The sequence below is a fragment of the Sceloporus undulatus genome, chromosome 1 (genome assembly GCF_019175285.1).
Source record: "Sceloporus undulatus isolate JIND9_A2432 ecotype Alabama chromosome 1, SceUnd_v1.1, whole genome shotgun sequence".
NCBI classification, from domain to species: domain Eukaryota; kingdom Metazoa; phylum Chordata; class Lepidosauria; order Squamata; family Phrynosomatidae; genus Sceloporus; species Sceloporus undulatus.
In genome coordinates, this window is record NC_056522.1 from 123,267,397 (window position 1) to 123,288,158 (window position 20,762).

The 20,762-nt window shown below is 41.8% G+C and overlaps 1 protein-coding gene across 2 annotated transcripts in view; it reads left to right on the top strand.

Annotated features, from left to right (window-relative positions):
- Nucleotides 1-1,221: 1,221 nt before the first annotated feature.
- The window catches only part of RNGTT (RNA guanylyltransferase and 5'-phosphatase), a 220,186-nt gene continuing 200,645 nt past the window's right edge, over nucleotides 1,222-20,762 (top strand). For both annotated transcript variants that reach the window (XM_042449658.1, XM_042449667.1), the window contains exons 1-4: nucleotides 1,222-1,381; nucleotides 4,864-4,973; nucleotides 7,389-7,492; nucleotides 7,572-7,660. In XM_042449658.1, the coding sequence (XP_042305592.1) occupies nucleotides 1,318-1,381; nucleotides 4,864-4,973; nucleotides 7,389-7,492; nucleotides 7,572-7,660 (367 nt within the window). In that variant the 5' untranslated portion in view covers nucleotides 1,222-1,317. The remainder of the gene's footprint in view (nucleotides 1,382-4,863; nucleotides 4,974-7,388; nucleotides 7,493-7,571; nucleotides 7,661-20,762) is intronic.

Below are 20,762 nucleotides of genomic sequence, written 5' to 3' on the forward strand. Positions count from 1 at the left end.
TGGATGACAGATGAAACCCACTGGGAGACCTTGGGCAAGTCACACTTCTCAGCCGCGGGGGAAGGAAGGCCATGGCTAAAATTTATTGATTTGATTTATTTATAATATTGATACCTCGCTCTTCAACCAAAAGGCTATCAGAGAGGCTCACATTATTTTAAATTAGACATTTCTCTGCCCTCAGGCTTATGGTCTAAAAATCCCCTCTGAACCAACCTGACAAGAAGACCCCATGATACAGGTTTGCCACAAGTTGGGAAAGACTTGAAGGCAGCATGGAACAAGCAAATAAAAAGCTTAAAAAGCACTCATATAAATATAAACAATAAATAAAATAAAATAATAAAACTTTATGTTTACCCTGCCTCTCCATTAAGGGAGTGAGGCGGTTTACAATAAAGACCCGTACGATATAACAATAATCCCAATTATTCCATACTTCCCCTAAAATGTCAATTAAACATTAAAATATCAATAATAAGAATAATAAATCCCTGCTTATTAACATCTAAGGGGAGCCTTGTTGGCCATACAGCAAACATCCAAACAGTGATACCTTTAATAATAATGATATTAATAATAATACATAAACAATAATACACAAACAATTTGCAGAAGCAAATACGTAAAATACCTAAATGCAACAATTACATTATATTATTGAAGAAGTGGGATAGAAATAATAATAATACTTATTAATAATAATCATGCTTCTTATTAGAAGCTTATTATTATTATTATTATTAATATGCTTATTATTATAACCATCTAATTAAAAAGACTGTATGTTCAGCGCTGTGTAAATTTACAGTGCTATAAAAATAAATATAAATAAATATAAAAATAAAGCTTAATAATAATAAAAATAATTCTTAGAAATAATAATGATAATGATCATAATAATGCTGCCCCTTCACTAAGGTAATCTAATGGCTGCATTGTGCCTGGGGCCCAATGTCCTTCCTTGTCTGGGCATCATCCCTGCTTATCCTTAGTCCAAAGGGAGGATGCTCTGGGGATTCCCAATGGAGGGCGCCTAGGAGTCTCTCTCTGCAGAGGAGACTCAGAGTAGAGCCCTAGCATGGAATCCTGACGTCATCCCATTAACCATAGAGAGGAGGGGACCTCCCGGTGCTAGAGCGGCCGAGGCGGGGAGCGTCCCTGAAGCGGAACCGGAAGTGGCGTCGTCGTCGTCCAACCGCGGTGCATTGTGGTCCGCGCCGGCGTTTTACGGGGCGGCGAAGTGGTTGAAAGTGGCAGTCGCTGGGGAGAGGCTGTCAGGGGCTGTCGTCCCCCTTTTCCTCCTGTTCCTCCGCCATGTCTTTCAACAAGATCCCTCCGCGGTGGCTGAACTGCCCCAGGAGAGGGCAGCCCGTGGCAGGTGAGGAGAGGAAGGAGAGGAGCCCAGGGTTGGGAGGGCTCCCAATCCCGGGAGGGAGAACCGGGCGCCCTCCATCCCAGCCTCCTGTCCGTGGGGGACTCCCAAGCATGTCCTCCATTTGAGCCAGACTAAGGAGCACGGGCTTATATTTATACTGTAGTGGCCACTGGATCTCCCAAGGCAGGGCTAAGAAGCCTCCTGGGTTGACAGCCCTAGGAGGGTTTTGTAATAATAAAAGTAATAAGATTTATTAATATAATAATATATTTTTATTTATATACCGCCTTTCCAAAGGATCAAGATGGTTTTACAAAATTACACAAACAAATACATAAAAACACAAAAACACTTTACATAGAAGGGAATGCTGTGGATAATATACACTCATCCCTCCATGTTTGCAGCTTTGATTATTCATGGATTTGATTGATATGTTCTCTCTAGGAATACCTAGGTCCTCCAGCGCAACTCTGTGGCCAACTTTACAAGTTGCACTGAAAGACCTAGAGATTCCCAGAGGGAACACTCCACTAGGCCTTTGTTGCTCCTCCAGGGCAGTCCTATGGTCAGTGTCTGTCGGACGTTGGCTATAGAGTTGCCCTGGAGGACCTAGGGATTCCTGGAGAGGTGTATTCTCAGGTTAAAAAAACCATGTTTTTTGTTATTTGCGGTTTTTCCACATTCACGGGGGTCTTGTGCCCCTAACCTTAGTGAATGTGAAGGGACATGTGTAGTATATCTTGATTTCAGTAAGGCCTTTGACAGGGTTTCCCATGACATTCTTGCAAACAAGCTTGTAAAATGTGGGCTAGACAAGGTAACTGTTACATGGATCTGTAATTGGTTGACTGGACAAACCCAAAGGGTGCTCAACAATGGCTCCTTTTCATCCTGGAGAGAAGTGACCAGTGGGGTCCCACAGGGCTCTGTCCTGGGCCCAGTGATATTCAACATCTTTATCAATGACCTGGATGACAGAATTGGGAGCATACTTATCAAATTTGCAGATGACACCAAATTAGGAGGAATAGCTAATACTCCAGAGGACAGGATCAAAATTAAAAAAAGACTGAACAAGATAAGGTTGAAGAGGTGATATGATCGCCCTGTTTAAAGATTTGAAGGGATGTCATATTGAGGAGGGAGCAAGCTTGTTTTCTGCTGCTCCAGAGAACAGGACCTGGAGCAATGGATGCAAGCTACAGGAAAAGAGATTCCACCTCAACATTAGGAGGAACTTCGTGACAGTAAGGGCTGTTTGACAGTGGAACACACTCCGTCAATGGAGAGTGGTGGAGTCTCCCTCCTTGGAGGTCTTTAAGCAGAGGCTGGAAGGCCATCTGTCAGGGATGCTTTGATTATCAGTTCTTGTATGGTGGGGGGGGGGGTTGGGCTGGATGGCCCTTGTGGTCTCTTCCAACTCTATGATTCTATGATATCCCCCTACCCTAAAACTAAAATAACAACACTGTAAAATACAAGTTAAAATTAACTAAAAATAGACATGATTGAGGCGAGGGTAAACCAAAGGGCAGTCCATATCAGCGTAACAGGAAGGTCAGACAGGGAAGGCCTGCTGGAAAAGACCCATCTTGGCAGCCTTTTTAAAGGTGTCAAGAGAGGTGATGTGTTGGATCTCCTCTGGCAGGCCATTCCATAATTTAGGAGCGGCAGATGAGAAGGCTCATCCCCTAAAATGTCAATTAAACATTAAAATATCAATAATAAGAATAATAAAGGCCTTCTCTGCCAATGAGCATTGGTGCCTCACAGAACTAAAATCACAGGATTCTGTAGTTTGGAGCCATGGCAGTTAAAGTGGTATCAAATTGCATTATTTTTACAGTGGAGATGCACCCTAAGTCTGGGAACTTCTCTAGTGACAAGACAATTGCAAATGCCTTTTCTTTTCTACCAAACAACCAAATGTATGGGTCATTTGTATGATATGAAGAGGAAGAGTTCCCAGAACACAACTTGTGGGCAGGTTCATGTCATTCCTGGTATCCCTTGTTTTATATATTTAGCATTCGATGCTCAGCATCTATTTTGCTTGTAGTTTCTTTTTACAGAGTACCTTTTAAGTTGCTAGAGTTACATACAGTTAAAATAACACAGCAAATATAATACAACTTCAGTAAGAAAAATAGAAGTTGTAAAATGCTGAGCCCAATGGAAGATCATGCAAGCATCACTTGGTCCAACTTTCTGCCATGCAGAAATACACAACTAAAGGACTTCTGAAAGATGCACATCTAACCACTGTTTAAAGGCCTCCAAAGATGGAGAGTCCACAACTCTCTAAGGCAATCTGTTCCACTGTTCAACTGCTCTTACAGTAAAAAAAAAAAGTCTTCTTAATGTTTAGGTGGAATCTCCTTTCTCATAATTTGAATCGTTTGGTTTGTGTTCTAGTTTTTAGAGCATCAGAAAATAAGCTGGCTCCTTCTACATCCTTTTAGATATTTAAAGATAGCTATCATGTTTCCAATTTAATCTGGCAAGGATTATGGATTAGTCTCCTATACACATATCTCAGTGTCTCTGTCTTCTTTGTTTCCAGACCTTTGATCATCTTGGTCTCCTTTTTCTGCACACGTTCTTGCTTGTCAATATCCTTCTCAGACTGTGGTGCCCAGAACTAGAACACTGTTCTAGATGAGGAATACTGTGAGGTCATCTGATGTTAAAAAAAGTCCATCAGAGGTCGTCTGATGGTAATTTTTTTAATGCAGTCAGAAGAAGATATGCAGTTGAAGTTTTGTGCTGTTGAATAATCATGTGTAATAGCCCTTGCTAACAAATGTGCAGCCATTGTCAGTCTGGCAAGAGTTTAATAAACTGACTGCCTTATGGGGTTCAAATTTAGAAATGATCAGGATACGTAATAATTTTCCTAGGTGAAAGCTGATGTAACCAGGAAAAAAATGGTACAAATCTTTACTTTTCACAGTGTCTCTGAGCATTCTTAAGTCAGACTGGATCCAGGAGATCTTTAAAGCTTTTATTTCAGGAAGGCTCTGGTCTTTTCTAAAGTAGTTGGTCAGTTGGACACAAGATATGTTGTGTTCTTTGATCTCCTGTGTACATATCTCTGCCTTTTCTGGACTGCTTTACTGACTCTTGTCTCTTACTGAGTTTAAATAGACACTGTCCTACTTTTCACTGACCAGGTCACATGGGTTCCAGGTATTGATCAAATATGCTTAGCTTCTTCATTCTTGTTAGATTGGATTGCTTTTAGGGTATTCAATTCTGATGGGAAAGCACTTAATTCCTGATGGTGTAATGCTGGATTTTGTACCACTTTATTTCCTTATTTAGCAGTTTACAGTACAGTTACTAGGCTTTTATGAAATCTAGCAGTGCTGCTACAGTGCTCTGAAAGTATTTTAACACTGATTCTCAACTTGTTTAAATAACTTCATAGTCACAATGTGCCTATTGTAACAATGTTTTGGGTTTTTTTTAATATCAAACAGGGAGATTTTTACCTCTGAAGACAATGTTAGGACCAAAATATGATGATCAAGTTGCTGAAGAGTGTCGTTTCCATCCCAGTATGTTATCAAACTACTTAAAGAGCCTTAAGGTAAGGGCAAAAAGTTAGCACTTAACTGTTCAAGCATTAGTAGTTCCCTTCTTGAAAATTATAATTGTAGAAATATGTAGGTAGGGTAGCTTGGCTCATTGGCTTAATTGGTGGAGGGTGATTGACTGGAGACAGAAATAGATATATTACATATTTTTTTCTTTCCCTAAAGAATGTTACTGTTTTTTCACTGGGAAATCTGATTCATTAAGTGTATAAGCTCCATATATGCAGTATCATGTGTTGAAATAAAGACATCCAATGAATCTCCATAGTGTATCTGAAAGCTCAAGAAAGAACTGATTTTAAGATAGTGTATATTCAGCTTTTGAGGTCAACTGGAGGGGCCTCTGGATAGCACCATATGCTCCTGCGTTCTACCCTGTGGTCATTTGGAGCAGGGTATTTAGCATGGTAGCGGCCATTATGTGGAACAACCATGCCACAGACTTTTAGGATGTTCCAATAAGTTGTAAGTTGAGATACATCTTGAAAACATACCTACTTTGCAAACCTCACAGGTGTAGTCCAACCTATCATCTGTTTTTGTGAACAATGTAAATGTGCTATTTTGTTTGCATGTTGCTTTTTTTAAATAACACTGCATACTACTTTGAAATCCAGATCTAAGCAGTCTGTACATCTGCATTTATAAACAAATGATATAAATTTGTATTGAACATTTGGTATCTGTAACATTCCAGAATATTGCTTTATTTTTTAATACTAGTTTTGCCTGGCACTCTGGGTCTATAGAATAAATGTCCATTCTTGCCACTTTTCGACCTGTGACCTAGCAGGATTTGACACGAGAGACAAAGGTGCAGTCATGCAACAAGAGTGGTGGTAGTTCTGACTTTTCTTTAATATATTCCTTTTTAGTGAAATGCTTTTCATTTTGTGACCACTGGGAACTCCTATCATATTACAGCTAGAAAATTTTCTACTGAACCTAAGCTTTTTTCAAAGTACAGTGGAGAGAAAAACCTACAATTGCAACTTCAACAAACCTATCAGTTTGTTTCCTGCCCTATTTTTTTTGTTCTTTGTGCTTTCTGCATCTATTTAGTTTCAGAGAGGTCTCAGATGGTGCAGGAAAGTGTGTGTGAGAGAGCATGTCTCTTCCCTTTGTCTAACTCCCTGATACCATTCCCCAGCATGTTAGCTAAACCCCCTTTTGAGACACTGAAGTAGCAGGACTACTGGCTGAATTCCTGAATGCAACTGCTCTTACTTGCATAGGCAAGATTCATAAGAATGTTATTGATATTTTAGGTTCTAGAGCTGGGCTGGGTAACTGTCACAGGTTAGGGGGCTGCACTGGCTTCCTAGGCTAGGGCCTTGGAGATTTTTGCCTCCAAATGTCCCCCATGTGTGCAATTTCACAACTCTTTGGCCCTTTCTGGGCCATTTTTTCAACAGGACATGCAAATCAAGTTGGGGCGCAGGGGGGGGCAGATGTGATGAAATCGCCACCACTGTTGGAGGGCATTTGGAGGCAAATTATTTTTAAATTGTAGGGCTCTGGTTGAGCCACATCTGATCTGTGAGTCTCACTCTTTTTCTAGAGAATATGTGTGCTGGAGCAAGGCATACTTGATAGATTAAAAAAATGAAATAAGATTATAGTGGCTCCTCCACCTTCACGGCGTTATGGCTGAAGGACCCCCATAAATGTGGAAAAATCACAAATAAAAAAATCACTATTTTTTTTTTTACATGAGAGAACACCTCTCCAGGAATCTCCAGTGCAACTCTATTATCAACATCTGCCAGAAATTGATCATAGAATCATGCTGGAGGACCTACAAATTCCTAGAGATGTGTTTTCTCTAGGAACTTCTAGGTTCTCCAGCATAACTCTATGGTCAATTTCCCACATAATTGCACTGGAGGACTTAGAAATTCCTAGAGAGAAGATATTAATCAGAACTGCAAATAATCTGAAAAAGTCAAAGCTGTAAATGTGGAGGCCAGCTATACTTTGGGGCAGAAGGAGAAAATGGGCACCAATGCATGAACTGGTCACAGTGTCTCTGGTGCCACTCTGTTCATTTACTGTATTAAGAAGTTGGGAGTTCGAGGTGATGAGACATAAAGGAGTTCAGGATAAATTATTTTGGTAACATATAATCTGGTAAAGAACTATTTGGTATATGGAGAGTCAGCATGGTGTTCAACTAGGATTAAGAGGAACCAGATTTTAGTTTTCACTGAGCCATGAATTTCATAGCCTGATCTTGAGCCCATTCCTATCTTTCAATTTAACCTACTGCACAGAGTTGCAGGGAGGATGACATGGAAAGTAACAAGTCATATATTATGTATTCAGCTAATTGGAGGAAAGGCAGGACATAAATGGAGCTAATAAATATATAGTAATAATTAATAAGCACTATTCTTATTTTTTTTCAGGTTAAAATGGGTCTGCTGATAGACTTGACAAATACGACTAGATTCTATGACAGGAGTGATATAGAAAAGGATGGCATCACATATATAAAGCTTCAGTGTAAAGGGTAAGTTGGTTGAATTCATGATTATTTATTTATTTTCCATAAAAATGTGCTTACTACACTGATCCTTCTGTTCTTTCAGACATGGTGAGTGTCCCACAGCTGATAACACAGAAGCATTCATTCGTGTATGTGAACATTTTAGTAATAAGAATCCAACTGAGCTTATAGGTATGTATATTTAATATTTCTGGTTTTTGTCTTTGTCTTGTCTATCTATATTCTTCTCCATAATCCACTTCTGATTTCTTTGTTACTATACCACAAATAGTAGCTGGGTTTCCAGTGTTCTTGATTTTGTGGAATGAATTCATAGAAACATTTGATTTTAAGGTATACCTGTGTGATACTCCAAGTTAAAAAGGTTAATAGAATAGAATTGCCTTTTCAAGTAAATGATCCTGCAGCGATTGCAGAATGGCTGTGAGAAACAAAACCAAGGAGTAGAACAGACTTAAATCCCACAGTGTGTTTCACTCATAGAACTGCTATCGGATGTGCAGAATGACTTTAATTTGGTATATTTAGTATATTTTTTAGTGTTCCTCCTTTGTTTTTCAAGGCGTCCTTTGATGGATGATTATGATTTTATGGACAGTGTGAAGAAAGTGGGTCTCATAGTATTAGAAACTGGGGTATCCACTGAAGCTGAAAGGCACAGACAAAAGGAAATGCTTCTTGATACAGCACTTAAACTGGGAATTCACCGCGACAAAAAGAAGTCAAGTGTCAGTGTGGACTGTTTTCAAAGAGGATTAGGCAAATTAATAGAGATTTGGACTATCAGTGGCTGCCAATCAGGATATCTGATGTTAGAGGCAGTATAAGTTACTTGGAAATGTAAGAAAGTGGGTGCAGTTGCTGTCATGGCCTATTGGTAGGCTTCCCATGCACAACTGTTTGGACTTGATGTGCACAGAATGTTGGCCAGGATAAGTCTTGGATTAATTCAGTATGGCTCTTCTTATATCCTGGTATTATTTGGAGGATAATCGTAAACTGTACTGAGAACTTTTCTTGAAGTGCAAAGGAAGCCTAAAAGTCCTGTAACAAATAATGAGAATAAAAATCTGTTGTTACGTTGCTTTTAACAATGCCTTTTTAAGCAAAATGTCAAGTGTGCTTATGAATCAAATATCAAAGGTATCATGGAAGTTATTAAATTTTTTGTTTTTAAGTAATTCTGTGTCTTGTATTTCTATCCATCTGTTTTATAGTCCATGCCTGTGTTGCTTGAGTCATCTCTAGCCACCTGATATTCAGGATTTTTGTCACAGTGCAACTGTTTAATCGGTTTTCCTAATCTCATTTTCATCCTGGTTATGAGAGCCAGCATGGCATAGCAGTTTGAGTTTTGGAGTATGACTCTGGAGGCCAGAATTCAATTCTCAGTTTGGCCATGAAACCAATGAGTGACCGTGGGGAAGCCACAGGCTCTCAGCCTCAGAGGAAGGCAGTGGCAAATGCCTGAACAAATGGCACCAAGAAACACCCGTGATAGGTTCTCTTTAGGCTCGCCATAAGTCAGAAACGACTTGAAGGCACACAATAACAACAAACATTTATGTCATATAAAATGCTATTCTTTTCAATTATTAATTTATTTAGTGTGTTTATCTGTTGTCTCTCAGCCTGCCAGGGCTCTAGATAAAAACATTTAAAACATTAAGCGCATGTGCATGCGCACAGGCATGCACGCACACACACTATTTAAAAACCGATAGAAAACAACTTCTTAAAAATAGTTTAAAAGCCAGACAGTTAAATCTAGGATACCTAGTTATAAGGATTGAAGCCTTTATGAAATAATAGTACAGTCGGCCCTTCTTATACACGGATTTTTTATACACGGATTCAAGCATACACGGTTTGAAAATGTTCCAAAAAAGTATAAATTTACCTTGATGTTCCATTTTTTATTAGGGACACCATTTTGCTATGTCATTATACTTAATGGGACTTGAGCATACACGGATTTTGTTATACACGGGGGATCTTGGAACCAAACCCCAGCGTATAACAAGGATCCACTGTATCTTAACTGCTCACTAGAAACTGACTAGCATTGGACCAACTTAATTTTCTTTGGAAGGGCATTTCACAGTTGTGGTCCTGCCACAGAGAAAGACCTGTCACATGTAGCCACCAACCTAGCCTTGTAGGGTGGTGGTAAATGCAATAGTGCCTTGACAGATAATCTCAGATTTTGGGCTGTTTCATATGAGAGGGGGCAGTCCTCCAGTTAGTCTGACTGCAAGCCATGCAGTACTTCATAGGTCAAAGCCAGCTTGTTGCATTGAGTTCAGAAGCAAATTGGAGGCAACTGCAGTTCCCACAAATCTAATGATCTGTGGTCTCTAAAGTGACAGCTGTACTTGTGTATATGTGTGTGCCTTCAAGTTGCAGTTGACTTATGGATCCCCGTATGAATTTCTTGGACCATCTTAGGCAAGGAATATTCAGAGGTGATTTTGTCAGCTCCTTCCTTTGACATATAGCTATAGCATGTGGTATTCACTGGTGGTCTCCCATCCAAGTACTAACAAGGGCTGATGCTGCTTAGCTTCCAAGATCAGAAAGGATCTGGTTCTTTTAGGGTATTTAGGCCCTTACAGCTTAACTTATCCCTAATGTTTTATTTTGCTTGTACTTTCTCTACCATTACAAGATACTCCTCTTGGTTTATTAGCCTGAAATCTCATTAATATTAGATGAACGATAGTGCTATATTTAAGGCTTCGTATTCAGATGTTAAAGAAGTCAGTCTTTTTTCCCAGCAGGAAAGAGAGAAAACCATGGGTGTTGTGAATGCTGCTTATATAGATTTCCTTACGAGGAGGGACTGTAGCTCACTGCATTCAGATAGTCCAAGGCTTTGATAAGATATTGCCATGTTTTATTTTTTCAAAATAGCATTAGATATTTGATGGGAATTTTTTTTGTGTTAGATATTAGAGAGTTGCTACTTGCCCAAATAGCCAGTGCTGGGCTAGATGAACAAGTAATCTGATTTTGTATAAGACATCTTCTGTATCACAGCTGGCCCTCTTTATCCATGGATTCTTTATCCATGAATTTGACAATCCATGGCTTGAAAACGTTTCAGAAAAAAAAAATTCTAAAAAGCAAATCTTGATTTTGGCATTTTATATAAGGGACACCATTTTACTAGGCCGTTGTATATAATGGAACTTGAGAGCATCCACAGATTTTGGTATCCATGGAGAATCCTGGAACCAAACCCCAGTGTATATCAAGGGCTCACTGTATAGACTAGGGACTTGTGATTCTTTACCAGACATTGTTTCATATCATGGCTGGGCATGGAGTGTATATATAAGATACAGTGTGCTTCAAAAGTGTAGGGAACAGGTAGGGATTGTAAGTCTCCCAATCCTGATTTACCAGGCATCAGCCACTGCAAGCACTGGTGGTCTTTTCTCTTGTTGATCAGGATGCAGGAAACTAATGTCTTCATCCACCTCCTGCCAGCTATCTCTGGTGTGAAGAAGAATGGTGCCAGGGATCTTGCCTGTGATTGTCTCACTCGAGATTGCTGGTGGGTGGTGATGGAAACTTTAGCTTGTTATTGCCCAATCAATAGGAAAACAGACTCTCGTTGATCACAACAGTTGCTGTCTGGTAAGCCGGGATGGGGTGGGGCATCATTCTAGCAGATGCTACTTAGGAGGGGAGAGAAGCAGGTAAGAAACAACAGGCCTCTGCCTGCCAAGTTGAAGAGCCCTCCCCCGACCACCATCTTGAGGGGAGAGAAGCAGGCAAGAAACAACAGGCCTCTGCCTGCCAAGTTGAAGAGCCCTCCCCCGACCTGAGGGAGAGAAGCAGGCAAGAAACAACAGGCCTCTGCCTGCCAAGTTGAAGAGCCCTCCCCCGACCACCATCTTAGGGGAAGAAGCAGGCAAGAAACAACAGGCCTCTGCCTGCCAACTTGAAGAGCCCTCCCCCGACCACCATCTTGGAGGGGAGAGAAGCAGGCAAGAAACAACAGGTCTGCCTGCCAAGTTGAAGAGCCCCCCCCGACCACCTCTGAGGGGAGAGAGGCAGGCAAAGAAACAACAGGCCTCTGCCTGCCAAGTTGAAGAGCCCTCCCCCGACCACCATCTTGAGGGGAAGAGAGCAGGCAAGAAACAACAGGCCTCTGCCTGCCAAGTTGAAGAGCCCTCCCCCGACCACCATCTGAGAGGAGAGAAGCAGGCAAGAAACAACAGGCCTCTGCCTGCCAACTTGAAGAGCCCTCCCCGACCCCACCATCTTGAGGGGAGAGAAGCAGGCAAGAAACAACAGGCCTCTGCCTGCCAAGTTGAAGAGCCCTCCCCGACCACCATCTTGAGGGGAGAGAAGCAGGCAAGAAACAACAGGCCTCTGCCTGCCAAGTTGAAGAGCCCTCCCCCGACCACCATCTTGATGGGGAGAGAAGCAGGCAAGAAACAACAGCCTCTGCCTGCCAAGCTGAAGAGCCTCCCCCCGACCACCATCTGTGATGGGGAGAGAAGCAGGCAAGAAAACAACAGGCCTCTGCCTGCCAAGCTTGAAGAGCCCTCCCCGACCACCATCTTGATGGGGGAGAAGCAGGCAAGAAACAACAGGCCTCTGCCTGCCAAGTTGAAGAGCCCTCCCCGACCACCATCTTGAGGGGAGAGAAGCAGGCAAGAAACAACAGGCCTCTGCCTGCAAGTTGAAGAGCCCTCCCCGACCACCATCTTGATGGGGAGAGAAGCAGGCAAGAAACAACAGGCCTCTGCCTGCCAGTTGAAGAGCCCTCCCCCGACCACCATCTTGATGGGAGAGAAGCAGGCAAGAAACACAGGCCTCTGCCTGCCAAGTTGAAGAGCCTCCCCCGACCACCATCTTGATGGGGAGAGAAGCAGGCAAGAAACAACAGGCCTCTGCCTGCCATATGAAGAGCCCTCCCCGACCACCATCTTGATGGGAGAGAAGCAGGCAAAGAAACAACAGGCCTCTGCCTGCCAACTTAAGAGCCCTCCCCGACCACACTTGATGGGGAGGAAGCAGGCAAGAAACAACAGCCTCTGCTGCCAAGTTGAAGAGCCCTCCCCCGACCACCATCTTGAGGGGAGAGAAGCAGGCAAGAAACAACAGGCCTCTGCCTGCCAACTTGAGAGCCCTCCCCCGACCACCATCTTGAGGGGAGAGAAGCAGGCAAGAAACAACAGGCCTCTGCCTGCCAATTGAAGAGCCTCCCCCGACCACCATCTTGAGGGGAGAGAAGCAGGCAAGAACAACAGGCCTCTGCCTGCCAATTGAAGAGCCCTCCCGACCACCATCTTGAGGGGAGAGAAGCAGGCAGAAAACAACAGGCCTCTGCCTGCCAATTGAAGAGCCCTCCTCCCCCGACCACCATCTTGAGGGGAGAGAAGCAGGCAAGAAACAACAGGCCTCTGCCTGCCAAGTTGAAGAGCCCTCCCCGACCACCATCTTGAGGGGAGAGAAGCAGAGGTTTTTTTTGTTTTGTTACTTGCTTTGTTATATATGCATATGTATGCTGTAAACCGCTTTGATCGTAGGAAAAGCGGTATACAAATAAAACATATTATTATTATTATTATTATTATTATTATTATTATTAGTTAAGTATACTTAGCTAAACAGCTGGTGTAGAATCTCAGCCTATACTTTTCTTACATTGAACAACATCTTCATAGCAGTTGACAGTGGTGGTATGCAATTGTGGCACAACTTTCTGTTAAGAATTATTTAAGCATTTTAATTGTTTTGTATATGGGCTAGTTGTGTACTTTCCAGCTGTGTAATTCTTCTGTGGGAACAAGCTGATGGTTGGTGCGAAGTACCTACAGTATTCGTTCTTGTTGTTACTTATTTTGGGGTATCACACAAATGTTTGTGAAATACTAATTATGGGAACATTGCAAATTGTTAAAATAAAATTTGGAGCATTCTTTCAGTAATTATGTGGAAAGATTGTTCTTACTGCAACAGTAAGTTACATTTAGTTTTCTGTAAGTAGTTTTACCAGGTTATGAAAAGCTCATTAACAGGGGCTTCTTTTTACATGTCATTGGCCCGGTACAAACAGGCCTTTCCGATGCCCTCCTCACGTGCTAGGGTTGCCTGGGGGACGGAGTGCCCACATGCACGTGATGAGGATGTAACAATGGCGGCACCTTGTATACATGGGTACCACCATTGATACATAAGCGTCGTGCGGTGTCTGCACGGTGCCACGTGGCGCTTGCATAACAAGTGTACCAGTGGTGCACTTGTTACGCTGCTGCTGAGGCTTGAGAAGAACTGGCTTTTTGTGTTTTTTTTTTCTGCTGGTGGGAAGCCGCGTGGTTTGGTGGCTGCAGCTTCCCTCCTGTGGAAAAACAGGCGCCGGGAGGCTGCCCTTTTTGGGTGGTCTGTACTGCGCCAAAGTTACAGTGTTTTGTGCTGTTTGTTTTATGTTACAGAAATGAAGATATATATTTTGAGGCTGGTCATAAACCTGGCATTTAGTTTAATGTCATCCACAAATTTTTTAAAGCTCATTTCTCAAATATTAGCAGACTTATTTCTATGTCAGGTATGTTGCTGAAGGAAAAATAGATGACACCTTTCCATGGAGAAATGTTTGAGAACTGTAACTATTGTCTTGCCTTTATCTCCTTGGCTGTATGCATCCCTGAGCTTGCTAAACCCATTGACTAGTTGTTCCCTGTTGAAGTGGATTACTTAAGTTTGCTTTTATAAAGTGAAAACACTTCTCTTTGTATAAGTAGGAGAAAGCCATATGTTAATACATTTGCATTAAGGGAGAAACAAAAAGGTTTGGCTGCATGTAAATGTGAGATTATATGGATCTTTCAAACATGCTGCAGACCTGAAAATGTAAATAATGGGTTTATAAAGCAGAAAGCTTTGTGTATTATGGAATGTATGTGTCTGTTACTATGAACTCCCTAATTCTGGGCATAATACCAACATAACTATCAACAATGAAATGCTAGTATAAACAGTAAATTGGCCTGTAATGAACTCTAGACAGGTGCCGTGTTTAATCTGTGTTGGGATATAGAGTCACAAGGAAAATGGACAATGTGGGTTTTAATAGTAACCAGGCATTAAAGGGTTACTGTGAGCCATGATTAGGCATTTAAACAGGAAGTGATATAAAAAGATATTCAGCAAGTGCTGTAAAGTCCTGTAGGATGCTGGCAGTCTGAGAAGCCCCTCAGGAGGGTGGCTGGATCCTTTGTGACACAGAGGGAGAGAGAAGTCCTAGTGGCCTCACGGAGCCTTAGCTAGAGTAGTGATGAGCATTGTACCTCAGAGAGGGTTGTGACTAGTGTGGATGGTATGGATGTACAGTATATATTTTTGTACACAGTGGAACTTCTTCTAAGAATAAAAGCCTAATCTGAGAGAAGTTTACAGTCTCTCTTTGCTCATTGAGAAAGGGAGAGATGTTTCTTCTGCTCACAAGCTGCTGACTACAGTCACGAAAGTGGAAAATCTAGTGCCAAACCTTGATGTGTTGCCTCATGTGCTGCGCAACATCAAAAGCGTTTTAACAATCTGATGGCATCCAAGAGTAGCCAGTGTGTTTCTTCACCTCTTTAAGAACCTAATTGAAGGAGGGAAATGTTTTTGTAAGCAGAGAACTGTAAGCGTTTCTTAGCTTATTGGAACAGATACAGGTCAGCTGATAAGGCTAGGAAGGCTATAAAACAGGCTGAGAGGAAACTAGAGGAGAGCTCCTGAGTGTTCACCTCTATTGTATGAGCTATTGATAAATAACTGTGCAGTTCCTAGCTGATAACTGCCCAGACTTGCTGTTGAAAGCCCAGTGATTCCCAAACTCTGGCCTTCCAGGCATTTTGGACTTCCAACTCCCAGAATCCCAGACTATTGGTTACGATGGCTGTGGATTCTGGGAGCTCAAGTCCAAAACACTTGGAAGGTCAAAGTCTGGGATCATTTAGACCATGCTGGTAAACTCTCTGCTCTCAATAAACTATGTAAAATAGATACCCCATCATGACTGCAGTGGATCCTTGTTAGGAATGTTTATAGATGTAGCTATGTATGTAGCAGTACCCAGGGATGATGATGATGATGATGATGATGATGATGATATTTATTTATATCTTGCCCTTCTCCCAAGACTGTGACTCAGGGTGGCTTACAACATTAAAAAACACCATACAGTTAAAAAGTTACAAAAAACCATGTCAAAATAGGATTAAATTACTACAATAATTAAAATAAATTCAATGGTAAAAATTCAAATACTGTACTTTAAAAAGTTAAAAATGCTTAAAATACATTAAAACAATGTAGTACCACAGACCATTGTTAAAAAGCATTCTATTTGGAATGCCTATCTGAAGAGGAAGGTTTTCGCCTGTTGGCAGAAGGCCGTCAAAGAAGTGGCCATTCTGGTCTCCCTGGGCAGGAAGTTCCAGAGTCTAGGGGCAGCCATGAAAAAGGCCCTCTCTTGTGTCATCACCAACCATGCTTGTAATGGTGGTGGGATGGAGAGAAAGGCCTCCCCTGTGATCTCAGAACCTGGGCCGGTTCATATAGGGAGATATGGTCTGTCAAATAGCCTGGACCTGAGTCATATAGGGCTTTATAGGTCATCACCAGCACTTTGAATTGTGCCTGGAAATAAATGGCATCAAACAAACTGTTCTCTCTCTAACTTGCCCCTGTAAGCAGCCTGACTGCAGCTCTTTGCACCAGCTGAAGTTTCTGAACTCTCTTGAAAGGCAGCCCCATGTAGAGTGCATTACAGAAATATGATGTAACCAAGGCATGTACCACAAGGCCAGATCCGACGTCTCAAGGAATGGGTGCAGTTGGCGCACAAGTTTTAAATTTGCAAAAGCAGTCCTGGTCACTGTGGAGACCTGGGCCTCCCGGTTCAAAGCTGAGTCCAAGAGTATTATTATTATTATTAACATTTATTTATAAAGCGCTGTAAATTTACAGAGCACTGTACATACAATCTTTTTAATTAGATGGTTTCCTGCCCTCAGGCTTACAATCTAAAAAGACATGACACAAAAGGAGAAGGGAGTGGTGGTGGGGAAGGGGATGAGGTCCAGCAGTTCTTCTCTACCTCCGAGGCCTGGGCCAAGGCAGATGGACTGGAGGGAGGACTTGGCTTCTTGGAGCTAGCCTGCTTCTCTCCCCCTCAAGATGGTGGATGAAGGGAGGGCTTGTCTTCTTCCAGGCAGGCTGTTGGAGCTAGCCTGTCTTTCTCTCCCTCAAGAGTACCCCCAAACTATGAACCTGTGTCTTCAGGGGGAGTGCGACCCCATCTAACACAAGCTGGATCCTTATTTCATGATTGCCTTCTGACTCACCAGGAGCACCTATGTCTTATCTGGATTAAGTTTCAACTTGTTTGTCCTCATCCAGTCCATTACTGAAGACAGACATTGGTTTAGGACCAGGACAGCCTTCTTGGATTGAGGTGGAAAGGAGTATTAGAGTTGAGTGTCATCAGAATATTGATGATACCACACCCCAAAACTCCAGACAACCTCTCTCAGAAACTTCATGTATATGTTAAATAGCTTAGGGTTGAACACAGACCCCTGAGGGACCCCATAGGCCAATGGCCAGGGGGTCAAGCAGGAGTCCCCCAACACCACCTTCTGAGTTTGCTCCTCCAGAAAAGGATGGAGCCACTGTAACACAGTACCTCATAACTGCCTCCATTAAGTAAGATAGAATTCTGCCTTGTAGGAGGCATTGACTAATTCCTTTACCCACTGAACCAGTTTAATAAGCCAAGAAGGACAAGAGTCCAAGACACATGTGGTGGCTTTTACCTCTCCAAGGATCCTCTCCACATAATCAGGCTGCTCAAACTGAAAAGGATCCATTAAAACTGGACAGACATGAGCCAAGGTTACATCCACTGGCACTGTATTAACTACAGCATCCAAATCAAAGTGGATCTGAGCAACGTTATCTGCAAAGCATCATCATCATAATAATAAATACATTGTTTATTTATTAACTGCTTTTCCCAGGATCAAAGCGGTGTACAACATGTAAGATAAATACATTACAAGCAATGACATATTTAAAAATTTGGGAAATATTAAAATGGCTTACAGTCTAAAATCAAATACAGTGGTGCCTCGGGTTACGAAATTAATTCGTTCCGCCATTCCCTTCGTAACGCGAAAATTTCGTAACCCGAAATAGCTTTCCGTTAGCGCTGGAAGCCTATAGCATTTGAATTTTGCGCCGAAATGAATTTCGTAACCCGAAAAATATTTCGTAACCCGAAACAGTTTTTGCCAATCCAACTTTTTCGTATCCCGGAAATTTCGTAACCCGCGCATTTCGTATCCCGAGGTACCACTGTATTTACAACATACAACATACAGTTCGGCAATTATTAAGATTCCAATATGTATACACCATAGACAATTGGGGGGGGGGAAACTTATTACAAGGAGTTAGGAGGGTACGCTTGTAGGAAGAGGTAGGTTTTTAGTGCCTTTTTAAAGGCTTCCACCGTTCCACTAAGGCGGATCTCATCTGGTAAAGCATTCCAAAGAGAAGGCGCTACAGCTGTAAAAGCCCTTTGCTGGGTAGTCGCCAATCTCACCTTTGGATGACTGAGTAATAATTTACCTGTTGTCCTGAGTGTGCGGGGAGGATTATGCAGAGAGAGGCGTTCCCTCAGGTAACCTGGGCTCAAGCCATTTAGGGCTTTAAATTCTTCACAGCGTGCTGGTGAATGGTTTGCATTTTCTAATTGAGAGTGAGTGTGTAAGAGACCCCTGACCATTTGGAACAGCTCTGCTGGACGGCTTTGTGCAGATGCAATGCTGGCAGCAAAAAATAATTTGTTTGCTGCCTGTATCGCCATGGAGTAGGCCTTCAAATAGGTTCTAGCCTGTGTTTGGTCAGATTCACTTTGAGTTTTCTGTCAACATCACTCTAGTCTCTGTTTCACTCGCTTCATCACCACCAATTCTTTGAAGAACCAGGGGGCTGGTTTGGTTCTGCTGTGTAAGAGGGGATGCTCAGGAGTTCTTGTGTTCATGGCTCTGGCCATTTCTCCATTCCAAAGGTTGGCCAGAGCTTCAACAGAATCACCTGCTGAGGTGACAGGAAACTCCCCAAGATCCCTCAGGCTAGCTCTGTGTGTAACTATGGAGAGGCCTGCTTAAAAGATGTAGAAGATATAAACGTTCCTTCCATATGAAAGTGCTAACACCTTAACTGCCATATATCGTAATGTAATAAATGTACAACATCTTACATGCAATGTAATAAAATGCAGTGTAATTTGTCTAGACATTGAAATGTCTATGTTTCTCCATAAGGGGGAGAATATCTGTGTGAAATACTGTGAAAGAGAGAGCCTGCTCATTCTTCTGTATAAATAGGCTGAGATTCCAGTACAGTACTTAAGAATGCTCAAGTGAGTGTTGATGTTAATTCTGCTTGTTTGGATTTTACTGTTGGTCACAAGTTGAATGTCTAGGCAGCCAGAAAGTGATAAAATGTATCTCCAGACACATACAGGTTAGCTGACAACTGGCAAAGGATTTTCAGTCTAAAGAGACAGAGGTGGGAAACCACTTATTTTTCATCTTGACCAAAGTGAGGCAGATAATAGGAGCAAGTTGAAAAGAGCTCGAGGTAGATTTTTTGGTTGTCCAGTACTGGGAAGTAGGTGGGAGCTGCAAGAGGCAACATTCTTGAACGAACCATTTTGCTTCCATGAGTTTTGCTTTCACGAGTTAAGTGAGTTATTAATATAAAAAATACATCAATATCTGCTAACTGTAATTAATTTAGATGCAAGATAAAAATATGGTTTGTATTGTATGTCTTTTTGAAGTATTGCATGTATTTAGAATTCATTTGACCACGAGATGGAGCTATTACGCCATCAATAGGGAACATAAACTATTTCAGTTATTTGTTTTACGTATCAGCTGCAATCCTTCAAATCTTTTACTTTCAGAATTTTCTTATAGCAATTGTTGATCTGTGACCTTTGCTTAAATTAAAAAAAAAAGACAAATGTTAAAAAACAACAACATTATGGTTGAAAAATCCAAAGAGCATAGGAGTAAACCATAGTTCAAAACAAGGGCCCAATATACTCAAGCATCCTGTTTTTCACAGTACCAAGTCATATGCTTTCAGCAAAACCCTCAAAAGTAGACCCCCCTCCCAGAAGCCAGTATTGAGAGGTACAGTGTTTCTGAATCTGAAGTCCCCATTTAAATACCAGAGCTAATTGCTGTTAAATTGACTCAGCCCTTCATCAACTTATCTGATGCTCTTTTAAAGCCAGGTAGGCTAGTTACAAACTATAGTACTCCTCTCTCTCTCTCATTCTCGCCATATATAAAAATAAAAATAAATAATGGTTATATTATACCATATAAATAACATATGAAATTCTTTCTCCATTTGATAGTGATTAACAAACAGAACTATTTGAATCTTGTGGCAAGATGTTTTGGCTTCCCATGTCTTCAGCTGCTCAAAATACAAGTGATATATGTATACAGTACATAGAGTGGCTGACACCACACCATGTGAATTCATACCTAATTTATTTCTATCCTCTCTGTATATGAAGAATGTCTTTCTGCTGTATGATATGTGTGGACACGCACACATGCTCTATGAAGAATTTCTGACTGTTCTGATACTTGGAGAGGATGCTCTGTATCCTCTCACCTATTCTACCCCAGAAAATTAGCTGGTTTATAGAAGAAAGAATGCTGTTTCCTGGCTTCCATGGTGATTTGTTTTCCCTACTGCTGGTAGTGTGTAGTGGTGGAATTAGGAATTGACCTTAGTACAGGTAGCTGTGGGTTGAGAGCCTTTCATTATTTCTAGTGGTCCTTTTTATAAGACTGATCATAGAATCATAGAGTTGGAAGAGACCACAAGGGCCATCCAGTCCAACCCCATTCTGCCATGCAGGAAATCTCAATCAAAGCATACCCAACAGATGGCCATCCAGCCTCTGCTTAAAGACCTCCAAGGAAGGAGACTCCACTACACTCCGGGGGAGTTTGTTCTACTGTCGAACAGCCCTTACTGTCAGGAAGTTCCTCCTAATGTTGAGGTGGAATCTCTTTTCCTGCAGCTTGCATCCATTGTTCCGGGTCCTGTTCTCTGGAGCAGCAGAAAACAAGCTTGCTTCCTCCTCAGTATGACATCCCTTCAAATATTTAAACAGGGCTATCATATCACCTCTTAATCTTGTCCTCTCCAGGCTAAACATCCCGAG